The following is a 16050-nucleotide window of genomic DNA, read 5'->3' on the forward strand; positions in this document are numbered from 1 at the left end:
CGGCCGCGTCGTGATGACTAAAATAAGCCACCCCAACCACGACCACACATAAAGGTGAAAATAGAAAGTAAGAGTTGACCAACACTTTCATTTTCTATGTCACATTTTATGTTCCCTGTAAAACAACAAAGTACATATGTTAAAGTTGTTAATATGACCAATTGGTCATATTAACAACTTTAAAATATGTACTTTGGGACTTACCTTTTCACCTTTATGTGTGTGAGTGGGGTGTTGGTCATGGCTTAATTTGGTCATAAAAGGATGTTGTTCTGGTCTTTGTTTCCATCCTAAACTCTTTATTTTAAGTAGTAGAAGTAATTTTGCCACTTGACTAAAATTTTGGGGTGGAGGGAGGGTGCAGTGGAAAAAGGAAGACTATTAATGACGACTTTGTAAGTGACATCGTTCACAACTCAGATGTACATTTTAATAATAATTATTATTATTATTGCTTGATCAACTTTTAAATGTTTTAAGTGAAAAGCCGTATTCTGATCCACACCAAAATACTTACTGTGTATATTGAAATAAAACTCCTGAGACCCCCCAATTTATTAATAAAAAAGTTTTTTATTTCAATTTTTAATTCATTTGATAGTATGAACTCAGCATTGGTTAATATTTACAGTGGAATACTTTAAAATGTGTTTGAAGACGTTTTCACACACATTTTTTTTTTAGGTTCAATTGTTAGCATCTGCATCTGCAACAGGAGCAACACTCACACACACACGCACACAATGACAAGACATTTTTTGTTTTCATATACCATATGTTTTCAGTTCAGCGCTGCTCTTTTAAGTTATTACAGTAGTACACAATATAAAATAAATATCATAAACACTTCTTTTTACAATAATCCTGAGACTGAAAAGGAAAAAATAACTATGTTGTCTTTGCCAGTCAGGACCAGAGATGGATAGGTGAAGCTGTGTGAGTGCAGTGTTGGAGAAAAAATATTATTAAAATATATGTATTGAGTGATTTCTTTAGCGTTTCTGTCATAATTTATGTCGTACATATCATAAATGACACGAGTGAACCGGGGAGGTTTGGAGCCTTGAAACACAGAACTATGAAGACATTTTCTGGGCATGTTTTTTTCTGGCCGAAGGAAGAAATAATTTGATTTTCGTGTTGGAGCTGGACACAGGTTTAACACTGTGGGAAACTGTGTGGCCTTGGTGGAGGTTTGAGCTCTTGATGAAGTCTCCTTATGGCAAAAACTCTAATCCTGGACCTTGAAGTGTGTGGTTACGCTAACACTGCACCACTGCTTTCACTGTTGGACATGAAAACTTTCAAACAAGGTCAGTGCAGAATCAACATGCGATTTTATTTTCCTGCTTTCCACGCTTGTTTGTTTTTTTTTATCAGACAAACAGCAGGGAACAGTGCGTTTGTTTGCGACTCTTTTCATTGGCAGGTTTGTCAACACGTCTGAATCTGGCAAGGACTAGTGTCGGCTGGGTGTCGTGTCTCTGACTGAGTCAGAATAAAAGACGGTGTGTGTGTGTGTGTGTGTGTGTTCATGGCGTTGAGGGAGCGTGTCAGCCAGTGCAACAGTGACGCTCACTGGTGTGTTTCTAATTGTTTTTTTTTTTTTTTTAGTTGAAGGTCTTCGGCACAGAGAGAGAGAAGATACTGGCGTTGATTCTGTGTCAGGTTGAAATGTTTTTTCATGGGTTTGTTAACAATTAGAAAACAGGACGTCACCAGACTTTTTCCTTTAAATGTTGGCACAAATTCCGCGTTGGACAATAAAAAACAGGTCAAACAGGAGTCAATGACTGACGTGTCCTTTCCCCCTCTGCTGCATCTCTGGTCTCAGAGTTCATCAACATCGTTTCCTGAGATGCAAATGATCACAACTTGCAACCACTGATGACTAATGACACAATAATTAGTCACCGATTTGAATATAATTGACTTAGAATCAGTGGACATTAGAGGGACAGTGCTCGCGTTTGTCCTCTGACACAAGTCCTCAGTCTAACATACGCTGAGAGAGAGACGAAGACGAAGCATTGCAGCCATGTTATATTCGGTCAGCGTCCATACAGGCCAGCAATGAGGGTCAGAGGTCAGGGTGAGAGGGTCAGTTAGTCTTCAGGGCCTCAAGGGAATTAGGAAGAGAGTCCTTTCTCTTTCTCTTTTTCTTTTTCTTTTGCAGGGTTCAAGTACAAGAGGGCGGGATGATGAAGTCTTGGGTCAGCAGGCGTTTAGTGTCTCCAGGGTCCAAGTGTTTCTTTTTGGATCGTGTTTAGTACAGATCAGGGTCAAGGGTCAAAGAAATCATATTATAAAAATGGTACAAAGAGTCAATACATTTGTAAACCACAAAAAAATGGAGATAGAAATATATAAATGTGACAAAATGTTTTCAAATCCTATTCAATTCAATTACACATATGATGCCCTATGATGAACGAGAGCCTGACCATGGTTTCGGAAATACGGATAGTTCTCTTATTCTCACGCTACAGATTATTATCTGCTTGTTATATAAGTCAAAGATGCGAGAGGCGTTTAGTTCATTTTAAATGGGACAATCACCTTATTTACAATTTATTGGCAACATGTTTTAGATTCTCTTCTGTGGCTCTGAAGCAGAATATGTCTGCTCTAAAACATTTGACAGTCTGTGTGGTCTTTAAAAGATGAAGATTTACCACATACAGAGCTGCTAATGAAACATCTGAAATCAATTACACTGTGTAGTGTAAGTTTGTGTTCTTGATGTTGTTGTTGTCGATTCCCCGACTTTGAGCTAAGGTAGACTCATTTTTATGAAAACTATTAATATGAGGGAATAAAAACTGAAACCAATTGGTATTTCTGATTAAATTATTTGTCATTTGGAATGCGCTGCCTCAACAGATCTAAATTTAGGGACATTTTGTTCAGAAATCTGAAATAAAACAGCCATTAAGACTCAAAACAAAAATATCATTAGAACCAGCAGCAAGGCTGTGATCTCAGCAACCTGAGTGGAAACTTGGTTTTGTTTAGAGAACTTTGCAGGTAAAAGGGGACATTATTTTCTAATTTGAGGGCATTTTGTCATGAAATCAAGGAATGGGACTCATAAGACTTAAGTGTTTTTTAAAAGATGCCGCGGCTGCACAGAGGAGATGCGAGGGGGTCAAATCAGAGCCAAGTCATCAAAGGAACAAATGACTCATGTCTGGGAACCAAAAAATGTGATATTGAGCACACAAATGAGTATTTCCAAGTGAAATATTTGAAATGTGAGGACTCTTTGTGTTTGAGGAATCTCATGGTTCGAGTGAGTGGCCTGAAGAAGTCATTTGAGAACACGGGTCAGTGATTTGAGGTCACCAATTATTGATTCGTAGAAACAAGTGGAGACATGGAAATGAGGTCACGTGTTACTAAAAACCCCACAGAACTTGTCTTGTGAGGACTTGAGTTTATTTCCTGACCTGATGGGAACGTCTTGATCTTTTTCTTTTCTTTTATTTCTGTTGAGGTGCAGAGTCACTGTTCCGAGGGCCAGAGGTCAGCAGTGTGTGTCTCAGGTCTGGGGGGGCGACTGTGGACTGGACGAGTCGTGCAGCTTCCTGATGTGTTTCTTCAGGTCAAAGTTCCTGCAGAAGCCTTTGCCACAGGTCGGGCAGGTGAAGGGCTTCTTGTCGTTGTGTGTGTGCATGTGAAAGGTGAGGTTGTACACCTGGTGGAAGGCCTTGCTGCAGATGGAGCACTTGAACTGCTTCTCCCCACTGTGCGTCAGCTTGTGGTTCTTGTAGTTTCCTGCACAAAAGCAGCACACGTTTCATCAAAAATCCAAGTCTGAAAATACTGGAACAAAAATACACTTTCGGTCGTTCAGTTAATATCAGTGAGGAAAGTGAGAAAAACCTTTAAAAACAAGTCATTTTTTTTGGCACAAATGCGATTTTTGGTATGATTTGTAATAATAGAGGGAATGCTAATTTTGACATACTGTATTTGTTTTTTGAAAAACACATTTAAAATGACTACTGGGCAATAGTTTGTCTAAAAATGGTATTGTCCATACGCATTTTTGGCTTGAATAAATATTGCAGTAAGCTATATTGTGTTTTTCTGTAATTCGATTACTTGTTCAGCACAAATCCAATCGAATTAAAACATAATAGTCAAATAAATGTGATTATAACAAGTGTAAGTGCCTTTATAATAGTCATATGGGTCATGCACATTGACTGCAATAAAATGTCCGACAATTAACTCAACAAAGAAACATTTCACAACTATTATATGTGTTACAAATTCATATTAAATTGTACATAAATAACAAAAGTAAGTAGATAAATGTAGGTGATATCTTGAGTTCAGTTCTTTAAAATTCAGCTTTGATTGAAGAAGACATGATTTAGTGACTGAAGGACTGACTCGTTAAAATTATTATTTTGCAACAAAGGATGAGAATGTAAGTCCAATTTAAAGATTAAAAAAAATATGTGTCACTCCATCATTCATGCTCTTCATAACAGCAACATTTGCATTGACTTTATTAAGTGACTTAACATTCTACCAGCTGCACAATGGTTGCATACATGCATGAATAAATAAGCTGAAGTGCTGTATCTGTTTGCATTAGCTGTCCGTGCTGCTGTGCTTCTCCTGTAGCTGCCTGTGCTCCACCTTTCAAAAGACTGTGTCTGTAAAGTGAACGGCTCGTATTGACCATGAAGCAAGTTTTGCAGTTTGTGCGTGTGTTTGTCACGACCCCAGTTTCTTCATTTTCTTCATAAATCACTGATGTGAAGTACCGACAGACGCTGATAAATATCAGTTACTATCATGAAATATTGAAACGTGAAAATTAGAGTGAAATAAAATAAACTGCTAAGAGGAATTTATTTTATTATAATTAATATTATTATCATCAGCATTTATAAATGTATTTATTTATTTATACAATTCCGGTTTATGATACTTTGATGTGCTAATATTCAGGATATTAGTTAATGTAAGGACATTTTGGTAGCTGACATAAAAACACAATTTGTACTTTGATATTCTTGATATTGACAATGATATTTGTGTGTGAGTGTTGATTTTCAGGTAATTGATATTGAGGCACATTTGTAGATCTGATGGAGCATAGTTGTGGTGATTATGAGTGATTTAATGAGTCTATGAGTAGAGCAGCACGCACCTTTCTGATGGAAACCTTTCCCACAGAACTCGCACACAAACGGTTTGTATCCCGCGTGGATGCGTGAGTGTGTGTTGAGGGTAGAGCTGCGGTTGAAGGCTTTTCCACACTGGTTACACTTGTGCGGTTTTTCCTGTAAAAAAAAATAAAGGAACAAAATCACATTAGAACACATTTAATAGAAATGTTGAAGAATATAAGACAAAAGATGAGGTTCATGACACAGATACAAACATATCTGATGAATGTTACTGTCTTTTTTTTATACTCATTTTATTATTTTCAGAACTGAAAAAACTCCAAAATTAATATTTACAGAGGAATGTATGATGATGATTTCTAGAGCTGAAACAATTACTCGATTAATCGATTATTAATCAACGACTAAATGAATTGTCTGCTATTTTGATAATCAATTAATTGGTTTGAGGGTTTTTCTCATTATTAAAAGAAGATTTCTGAAGATTTCTTAAATGTGAACATTTTCTGGTTTCTTTGCTCTCTGTAACAAAGAAATCATTAAAAACTGAATCATTTTGGTTTGTGGACAAAACAAGACATTGAAAACATCATTGTTGCCAGGTTTGAAAAACTCTTTTTCACATTTTCTGACATTTTATGGACCAAACGATTACTCGATTAATTGAAAAAATCAATTATGAAAGTATTTGTTAGTTGCAGCCCTAATGATTTAAATTTATTAGGAAAGTCAGACCCTAATCTGACTGTTTCTCTGAATATAGGATTATGTCTGTGTTTTATTTTATTGCAAAAATAAAGTAAAGAATAATAAATGATGTAACAAAAGCATACATTTAAAATAAGTTTTCAACATTTAAATATCATTCATTTTGTCATAAACATTGTCCTCCTCTCCATTAAAGTCACGGTAAGTGATGCGAATGTCAAAGTTATGGCCCCGCCCACAAACAAACAATAATAAAAATACATCATCAGTGTAATGACTGACAGTAACTGCATCTTCATTTTAAACATTGTCTGCTGTTGTTTTAGGAGCCACACATGAGAATATGGATCATATAGTTAAATTAGAATCAATATTTAACACATCTGTATATTTATCAATCTATGAATAAATAAATAAATAAATAGGTTTCTTCATCTGGTTTGGGGGAAAAGAACATAAAAACAGTAAACATCATAATTAAATATTGCATTACAATTAATTGAAGTGGTGATTTCAACAGGTAACAAATAAACAAATGGAAATTGTGGGTCATGTTACCTGAGTGTGGATGATTTTGTGTCGGCACAGTGTGCTCGCCTGTCTGAAGCCTTTGCCGCATACTTTGCACACGAACGGCCGCGCGCCTGTGTGCACGGGCATGTGGCGGGTCAGGTTGTAGTGCGCGTTAAACACCTGAGCAGGAGGAGAGGACAACACAATATTAATATAAATAATGATAATTATGACATTTCATTCCCTTTAATCGAAATCACATGAGAACTACGGGATTATTTTATTTATTCCACACCAAACATCATTTAGGGTTAGAGTGTCAAAAAGAGAAAGAAAAAGGAAACGAAACCAAATAAAAAGGAAACTTAAATAACTTAATAATCCGATTCAGAGTTTAATTTCATTTTGATATTTTAAAACAAGCAGCTTGATTTATTCTATGATTTAGTGGTTTTTGGTGATTTATTTATGTATTATTTGTTTAAAAGTTTAATCAAAACTAGAATAATCGAAGCTCCACATTCAGCCATTCAGTCTGCTGTAGAAAACAAAATGTACATATTTGATATATATGTATATATATATGATATATATATATATATAAATATAATTACAAAATTACATATAATGTAATGTAATGTGTACATTTAATAATTGTAATAAATAAATCTGACCATTCAAACTCTTGTAAATGTGGAAGTGATATTTCTGAACGAATTTAATGTGTTTAAGTGTAATTCGCTATGTAATAATCTCATTACGTTTTTTTAATTTACCATATAATCTGGATTTATTTTTAAATCTGGATTTTTACATGCGTCAGCGAAAATGACGTAAACAAAAAGTTGTAAAAAATAAAAATAACAGTCTTGAATGTCGCTGCTGGTGTGGACTGAGTTTTGGGCACTGACCTTTCCGCAGACCTCGCAGGTGAAAACTTTTGGTTTGCTGCCCGGACACGAGCCGCTGAGTCTGGCCGCTGCTGCCGCCGAGTCTTTAAAGATCTTGTCGGTGAGAATCTGGTCTCGCTCCTTCATGTAGTGCTGGATCTGACTCTGTGACAGCTCCTTAAAGGCCTGCACGCCGGACACCGGGTACCGCTCCCCGGCCTGCTGCAGGCCCGGCTTGTTCTTCTCCGTCATGAAGGCTTTGTGCCGGGCACTGAGCAGGTACGAGGCCATCGGGTGCAGGTTGACAAGCCCGGCCGGCGGCGCACAGGCGCCGCTGTCCCCGCTGCAGTTAAGGTAACACACGGTGCCCATGGTGGGGAAGGAGGACTGGTTCACCACCCGGGGTCTGAAGAGTTTGTACTGCGGTTGTGTGTTGTGGTTGACAGCGGATTCATCCTGTTGATTCTTATAGTTCAACCCAAAGCCCAAAAAGTCAGCTGGAGCAGCGACAGGAGACGCGTCCAAGTGGCCCGCATCCAGCCCGGAAATGCTGAGCCTGTGGCCCGGATCATACCCGAGCGGCATCAGTGGAATCATACAGTGCAGCGAGGACGCACACACGTCAGGTTTCCCCGCGGGAGCGGACTGGAACCAGCTGGGGAGCGGTATTGACTTGGGTTCGGGCGTCCTGGCCATAATCCGGTCGATGGAGAAAGCGAGGGTCTTACTGCTGCTACTGCCGGAGGTGAGCATGTCGGAGCCCGCGGGCTGACTCCCAGAAGCCGGGGGGGAGCTGAGGATCCCCGCTGGGCGGCGGAGAGGTCCGTCCATCACCTCCGCATCTACCGCGCCGCGACAACAACGACAAGAAGCTGCTGGTGGGGAAGGCGGAGGTTGGGGCTGCTCCTCACCGGCCCACAGGAAAAGACATCATCTGCCGGGAAAACCCCCTCCGAATCACGGGGCCCGTTCCCCCGCTTATTGATGACAATCAGGAACGGCCGCTGCTCGCTCGATAACGGCGTGCAGAGAGTCGAGACCTCGCGGATCGTTACGTCCAGAAAGGGGAGCGGAAAAGTAGATAATTTGTTAAATTCTCCTCCGTTGATTTTCTGCACTTGTCGCCGCTGGAAGAAGAGAAGGAGGAGGAGGAGGAGGAGGTTGTCCTTTACTTGGCAGGACTCCTGCTCAACTGGAAGGTATTTGGTAAATCCCAGGTCTCCTTGTGGCTTCGCGTGACATCATTTTTTTCTTTTTTTTTTCTTTTTCTTTGAATCGCAATACGCCAACCACGCAGCGGCCGCAGGGTCAGCAGCTGTCAGAGCTTCACATCAGATTTACACTCACTCGTCTTTGCTTCGACAAACTCGCTTTTACGCACGGATCAGAGAAGACGCGGAGCTGTCATGTGGCTGAACTTGGTGCTCGAATAGAGACTGAGCAGAAGATGGACTTGAAGCCGCGGATTTCACTGCAGTCTGGGTGGGCTTGGCTTTTTGAGTCAACTTTGACTCATGCGATTTTTTTTTTTAATAACTTTTACGCACCAGATTTTTTTTGGATGACAAAACTCATCCGTGACAGGAAAACCCGATCTAATCCGATATATCTGCTGAAGAACAGAACAGAAGAACAGAAATAAACACACTTTTGTCTTTTTTTGGATGCAAACGAATCTTTTACGCACACAGACTGTTCCTCAGGATAATTCAGAGAGTTTATGCTGCAGTGACAGTTTGATGCTAAATGAGCAGAAATGGCCTTTTTCAAGTATTCGAACAAAACATGTGATGAAATGACAGAGAGCGACAAAAAACACAGAAAACACGGCGTATCATTTGATTGTGCTCTTAAACCTGGAGTAATCCATTAAAAATTTTAATTGTATTTTATTACGAATATTATTGACATTATTTGACAAATGTGTTAAACACCCAGAGATAAAATCCATGAACTAAAATATGATTTTTCGGCCAATCAAGAAAATAAAATCAAAGCTCTGAATTTTCGTCATTATTTTATTGTTTGTTTCTTTTTTTTGGGAGAATAATATTTTGTGACGGAATGTTAGTAACTCAGTTACTCGTTTTGACATGTTATGAGGTCGCAGCGTGAAAACAAACAAAAAACAATAAAAACCAGCACATCCTGTTTATTGTATTCTTTTTTCATTGTCATGTATTTGATGTTTAATATTAGGAACAGATTATATATCACACAAAAATGTAAATCTACTCTGTTATTGTTTGTCAGTTTCTTTAGTTTATTAAAAAAATATAGAGATTTTTGTATTTCTTTATACATATATGTAAGGACATAAGTCTAATTAGTTAGTTACCATATTATTATTACTATTATTATTATTATTATTATTATTTTTCTTATAATAATAACAAAATGAAGTTTTAACATAATGCAGAACAAATCAGTAATCCAGCAGCCCATATACCGGTATACAACAACAACAACAGTAACACTACTAATAATTAAAACAAGAATAATAACAATAATTACAATAATATTTGCTTTGAAGAGAAATTAAGTTAACAAAAAACAGCTCATAGGAAGAAAATGAAGGATGTTAAAAATGATCAATCCTATTTGAAAGGCTGTAAAAATGAATTAGGATCGAAATAATTTATTTTGTTTATATTTATTGTAATTGATATTTTAAATAAAAAAAAAAGCATTTGTTTGTTATGTTTTTAAGTATGAACAGAAAATAATTTTCTGTACTGGGAGCGTATTCGTAATTTTGCTGCATAAATAAAAAGAACGGGTAAAAGATAAATGAGCTTAAGGTAGATATAAAAATAAATGTGTTAACCAAAACAATGTTAACCAAAAACATTTGGTTAAATAATTGTTTTTCTTTTATTCGTATTAAAATGGTTTTATATTTATTGGCCTCACACAAAAACTGACTCTGCTTTTACATTATAATGAAGACAGGACCTGCTGTTTGTCTTTCACACTAAAGCTTAAAGACAATTATCTTTAAAAAATAATAAAATAATACTATATTTCGTTTTTCTTTAGAACCTACATCATTAAAGAGAATTATATCATTATTTTTTAGTAATATTTTTACTGACTTTAAATAGATAAGTTGGCGAGAGTAAATCTTAAGAGTCAAAAAAACGAGGAGTAATGTTAATAAATGCAGACAAATGAAGGAGCCTATGAAACCACTTGAATACATAAATGTTTATACAAACTATTTGAGGAAAATAAAAGGACTTTTTGTGAGTGATTCATCTGTAAAATACTATCTATAAATGTAAGGACCTTTACTGATTATTAGCACTTTAATAAACAACACGTAAACCATGAATAAACATTTTTATTTCTCACTTTTTCACTCAACATGTTCTCTGGGGCTCTTACCTGCTTTGCTCATTCCTATAGATGGAAACATTGTGTGTAATTTAAACAATAAATAATAAAAACATTTAAGCAAAACTCATCCATTAGGAAATCTGGATTAGATTTAATTAGAACGTCATAAATAATAGGATAACTTGTCCACTAACATAGCTTGTATTTTTTTTATATTTCTAGTATCCTACACGTCTTACAATTCAGACCAAGAGTATAATTCTTGAGGAGTTATGATGATGAAGGCTGATGAAGGCTGGTTCGGTGCTTTGTTCATCCCAAAACTGCTGGAACGGTCTGAGGTGAAAACTCTATATGGTTGTATTTTTCAAAAAGTGTTTGCTTATCAAAACCTACCGGGATGTAAGAATATACTGAACAGCCACCAGGGGGCGAGACTGCTGGTTGCAAAAAAAGAGCTCACCTTTATTGGAAGTCCATGGGAAAACAAGGCTAAATTCTCACTTGATTTATTCATTCATTCATTAAACCTTTTCCTAGTTTCAACAGAATATGGTGCAAATCGATCAAAATGAGCGTTCAGATTCTTGTAGGTGACTTCACGACTGGTTCCTACGACTGTAACAACTATTCTATTCACAAAAGAAAGGAATTCTTCTTCATTTACTTCCGCTCTGTCTGGTTTGTCCTTGGGGGCTAAACAAGGCCCGAAGACACTTCTACTTATGTACATTCAATTTCTGTATTCTCTGGTCAACTGGTCATCTTTATCCACACACAGACTTTTACACTGTTACAACTCCATCCCAAGCCTTTATGACCTTCAGCACATACAGAACTTACTCTGCCCCTTCAACCTGGAACACTTTACAACAGGATCTCAAGTTGTCCGCTTTGATTCCATCGAGGGACTTCAAATGACCTTTAAGGGAATTTGAAAAATCTGTGGAAACTTGTTTCTGTTCTTAGCATTTTAATCTGCTCCACTTTGCCTTTACTGTATTTCTGTCTGTAACTAATTGTTAGTTCTACTGTATGTTTGTCTGATCTGTGCCGCAGGTGCACCCATGGTAACTCCTTATATGGACATCCTGGGGGTGTGTGTTTATAGGTCACATATTCAGGCTTTAAAAAATGTTTTTTTTTCTTTCCGTCTTCTTATGTGTTGTTGAGTCAAAGTTATGATTCATTTCATATCACATTTTTCGTGATATAAAGTAGCAATAATTGTGCTTTTTGTTAATAAAAACGAGCCAAGCAAACTTTGAACTGTGACATGTTTCCAAATTTCACAAATTCAATCTGATTTCAAACATTTTGAGTACTTTTTGCTCAGGTGAGTTTATAGAGTTGGTGAAAATAATATTTTTTTCCCCGATCAGATTGTCTAGTTTGTGCTGAAATAAAGGATATAAGACACTCTATATTGCACATTCTTATAGCCTCTGTGGTTACTGTATGTTTAAACATAATAATGGAACAAAGCAGCCAGAATGCTCTGTGTTCTAAGGGTTAATGTAGATGCTGTGACTTATATATAATAACACAAATATCCTTAATGTAAAAACAACAACATACAGGAACATTATTTTGTAAATTGTCAATCGTTAACTCCAGACTTGAGTGAATAAAACCCACAAAACGACTTCACAGGTGCTTTAAAAACACTTTTAATAATAATATAATAGGGACACTTGGAGAAGACACCTGAACAAAAACAGGTGCACAGTAAGACGATATAAATATACTTCTTCAAATAGAGTTTTGTCCTTTAGGTGTGAGCCTTTTAAACTGCACTAACACAAACTGGACCGGACGGCTAAAACAGGTGTCGATCTGACTCACGGACAGAACACAGCACACAGACAGTGGCCAGTGAGTTGGACGGCAGTCACACAACGCTGTGTCCACTCAACACTGATCAGATTAAAAAGAAACAGCTCCACATTGTCCCGGGATGTTCCAGTTAAAACAAAAGGAAAAGTCCAGAGTTGATTAGCACATTTCAAAGACTTTGATCGATATGATGTACAGAGACAGTACGACCATACCACTCTACAGCTCAAATATAAATCTTCACGACAGTAAAATATCACAATGAACAGCTATGACAGCAGATCTACGACGACACGCGTCTCCCTCCCTCCCCCCGCTTACACTTCCAGCATCTTTAGAGAACCTTTGCGTGGTGAAATCGACTCTTCTTCACAGAGCGTTCACCTGAAGGATTATGGTTATACATGTGTGTGTGTCTTTTACCACCTGAGACCACATGTCCTTGTTTAACAGTGGGGACATTGTTCAGCTACATAAGGCTGAGAGTAAGGAGCTACAGCAGTGTGGCGACACTTGCATCAGCTTCAGAGTTTGTCTGCAGACTTCAGACGCTCAAATGTTAAGCTAAGCACTGTCCTTTCTAACATAAACATAAAAACATAACAATAATAACAAAAATAGAACTGAAAAATTCTTGATTCTGTTCTTGTCAAAGCCATTTTATAATATCAATGCTTGGCAAGTAGAATGGTGATTACGGTTAATAAAGGGCTTGTGGCAAACACAGTATAGTATAATCAGGGTAATTACAGTCTGGGTGTTGTTTTTCAAAAGGTTAGTGCATCATCAGTTACTGTAACATTGTACATAAAACAAGAGTGGGTCAAACAGAGTTTAGAAACAAAAGCGATGACTTAAAAGGAAACTACTACTAACTCAAATTTTTCCCATTTCAAACATCTTTCAGTTCCTGGAGTCATTTGCCGCTTCACCTTTGACCTTTTTTTCCGTTATGTGCATTCTGATATTTCATCATTCTTAATTTCATTATCAAACATTATCACCAGCTGTGCTACATTCACTTTGACCTCACCGACATACAGTAGGTTTCTATAATTAACCGTTCATTTAATGTGATTGTTTTTTTCTCAGACGTTGAGAACTTGGTGGCAACAACTGTAACAGAAATAACGGACAAATCCATAGAGAGCCAACCTGTAATCTATTAAGGTTCTGAAAAGACAAGTCAATTAACCAGTCAGCGGAAAATAAACTGTATCCTCTCGTCCTTACTTTCTACAACATAACCTAAAATGGACAAAGAAAGCAATCCACAGAGGATGAATATATCAATTAAAGCTACTACTTTAAGATTAAAAAGTGCTAAAAATGTTGCTGGCAGATGATTTGAGGTGTTATAACAGTCAGTGTGTTTACATGCACGTTAAAAGTCTGATTTTAGTCAGACTAAGACAATCATTTGGTTTTCTTAATGTCATGTAAACACATCAGTCCGACTAAAATCAAGCTGGTCTTGGTCAGACTAACATCCCTGGATAATACGATTATAGTCCGATTACACCTGCATGTATACACTTAGTGGGATTGGAGGCGGACTTGGCGTTCTGAGCATGCACCAACATTTCCTTCCCTGGTCTTCGACCCGGAAGTAGAAGGAGAAGACGACGACGTACAGACAGCGGCGGCGTCTTTCTTCAAACACAGCAACCACAAGAGCCACGCTCGGTTCAATTTGTATCACGTCAACATGTACAGCAGGTACGAAACATACAGAACCACAGCACAATCCATCTCACCGTTCACATAAAGGATACAGCGCCACTACAGGAGGCGGAGTCAGACCAATAAATCAATTTCCTCTTCGCATGGAAATTCGACACGTTGACCGATTGCCTGTGTTAGTCAGACTAAGGCCTTAGCTCGATTAAACTGTGCATGTAAATGCACTGACTGTCACTCATTTTTGATGCCGTTGAAAGCAATCGCTCGTCCAGAAAACACAAGGTGGCTGTGCTTAAATTCATTGAATGACTTACTGGAAATATGAATGTGGACAAGCTTTGATAAAGTCAGACAGAACTTTGCAATTCCAAGCCTTCTATCAAATAAAACCAAATCTCTTTGTTGGATTTCGCTGCTGTTGCTGTCAGGAATGTGGCAGCATGTGGGTGAGACGCAAAGGTTTTAGACTCTTTTGAGCTTTTAACAATAAGGTACGTGTGAAAGCAAACAAAAAGGCGACTGCCACACTCAGAGTACGACTGTCTGTACTGTAGGTGACAACATGTCGCTCTATCACTTTTTAAAGACGCCTTTTGTCAGCTTGACTAACTTTTCCCTCCGACAGACATGTGCAGTAACAGTGTTTCTGGACAATGAGCGTGTGATAAGTCACGACCTGAGCTCTCCTCTTCAACTGTTTTCATTATATGTTCAATATTTAAGTTGGTGTTTGACACCAGAGAGCCAGAACTGTGCGCCTGACGTTGCTGAATAACATTTTTGCTTATACACAATCTTCTATCAACACTGCAGATATTTCCTCTGTTCAGGTGAGCTATGTAACTGCTGGACCGTCTTATCACACATTTCTTCATCATGACCTAATGACAGCGGTCGTAAAGCTTTTATAAAACGTCCACTACGTTATCTACAAAGACTAACACCAGGCTAAAGTGATGTTAGGCCTGTAATGATACTGTTAGATTAAGATTCAGTTCAATTCATGGCACAAATGAGAGAGTTAAGTAGACTTAAAGGTGCAGTACGCACGATCGCTACAAAAAGAGTTGAAAGTAGAGTCTGTTTTCAAGGATTTTAAATAGTTTTGGGGAAAATGTGGCTCTTTGTTCTGAGCAAAAGTCGAATTCTCTCACACGTCACTGTGCACCATCAGCGTAACTCGCCCTGCTGTGACTGTAACATATAACATGACTGTTTTTGGTGAACTGGAACAGAGTTGTGTGGACATTAACAACAAGGCTAACAAGCTCCAATAGGGCTGAGCTCACTGGATTGGGCTGTTGCAACATGGCGGCACACATTTTACACTTTACCTGTTCTGCTGTTGGGAAAAAAACAAATCACAGCCATTCTGTCCAGTAGCACCTACTTTAGATACATATTAGTCTGAAATAACATGTGTTGTCTTGGTAGGTTTGAATGAGACCTGTTTAGCGACGTGAAGGACACATGTAATTAAAAGTCATAGATGGTCCTAATCTGTTAGAGAAGATAACAATGGAGTAGAAACAGGGCGTGTGTGTGTGTGTGTGTGTGTGTGTGTGTGTAGATTTAGTCATCCTCCTCATCGCTGTCTCTCATGCTGATGCCCTGCAGGCCGTCTCCCGCCTTGACGGCGGCTGTGGCTTCCTCCACTGTCAGACGGTTGTACACGGTCTCGTAGCTCTTGCTGTTCAACGTGCCATCCAGCACACCCTGCAGCCTGAAGTCACGGTAGGTCTTCTGATGAGGCGGGAGGGTGGAGGGAGAAGGGAGGGGAGGGAAAAAAACAGAGAACATCTTAGGAATGCAGTGAGCTGGAGGAGGCGGATGCTCTTCACCCGTCTGAAGGACGAATGCGGTAAGACTGAGGCGAAGGACAAACGGAGTCTTTTATGTGTCGGACTGGGAAGGCAGACTGATGCATCTGA

General features: G+C 38.2%; 2 protein-coding genes across 7 annotated transcripts in view; both read right to left on the reverse strand.

Annotated features, from left to right (window-relative positions):
* Positions 1-2247: 2247 nt before the first annotated feature.
* Positions 2248-8257, reverse strand: fezf1 (FEZ family zinc finger 1). The gene is made up of 4 exons (XM_058644568.1): positions 7283-8257; positions 6417-6551; positions 5171-5303; positions 2248-3777 (listed from the first exon to the last, which is right to left on the reverse strand). Exons 1-4 carry the CDS (start codon positions 8090-8092, stop codon positions 3542-3544), a joined length of 1314 nt encoding a protein of 437 aa, XP_058500551.1. The 5' UTR covers positions 8093-8257; the 3' UTR covers positions 2248-3541.
* Positions 8258-12260: 4003 nt separating this feature from the next.
* The window catches only part of cadps2 (Ca++-dependent secretion activator 2), a 135869-nt gene continuing 132079 nt past the window's right edge, over positions 12261-16050 (reverse strand). For all 6 annotated transcript variants that reach the window (XM_058645624.1, XM_058645622.1, XM_058645626.1 and 3 more), the window contains one exon: positions 12261-15862. In XM_058645624.1, the coding sequence (XP_058501607.1) occupies positions 15692-15862 (171 nt within the window). In that variant the 3' untranslated portion in view covers positions 12261-15691. The remainder of the gene's footprint in view (positions 15863-16050) is intronic.

Source organism: Solea solea, chromosome 12 (genome assembly GCF_958295425.1).
Source record: "Solea solea chromosome 12, fSolSol10.1, whole genome shotgun sequence".
Taxonomy (NCBI): domain Eukaryota; kingdom Metazoa; phylum Chordata; class Actinopteri; order Pleuronectiformes; family Soleidae; genus Solea; species Solea solea.

What these genes read in the sequence shown, in the direction of transcription:
- fezf1 (XM_058644568.1), bottom strand. Translation starts at nt 8,092, where the DNA reads ATGGACGGACCTCTCCGCCGCCCAGCGGGGATCCTCAGCTCCCCCCCG. An exon ending in CCTGCGAGGTCTGCGGAAAG is followed by an intron (nt 6,552 to 7,282) that starts GTCAGTGCCCAA and finishes CCTCCTGCTCAG; the next exon opens with GTGTTTAACGCGCACTACAA. An exon ending in GAAAGGTTTCCATCAGAAAG is followed by an intron (nt 3,778 to 5,170) that starts GTGCGTGCTGCT and finishes GCTTTTGTGCAG; the next exon opens with GAAACTACAAGAACCACAAG.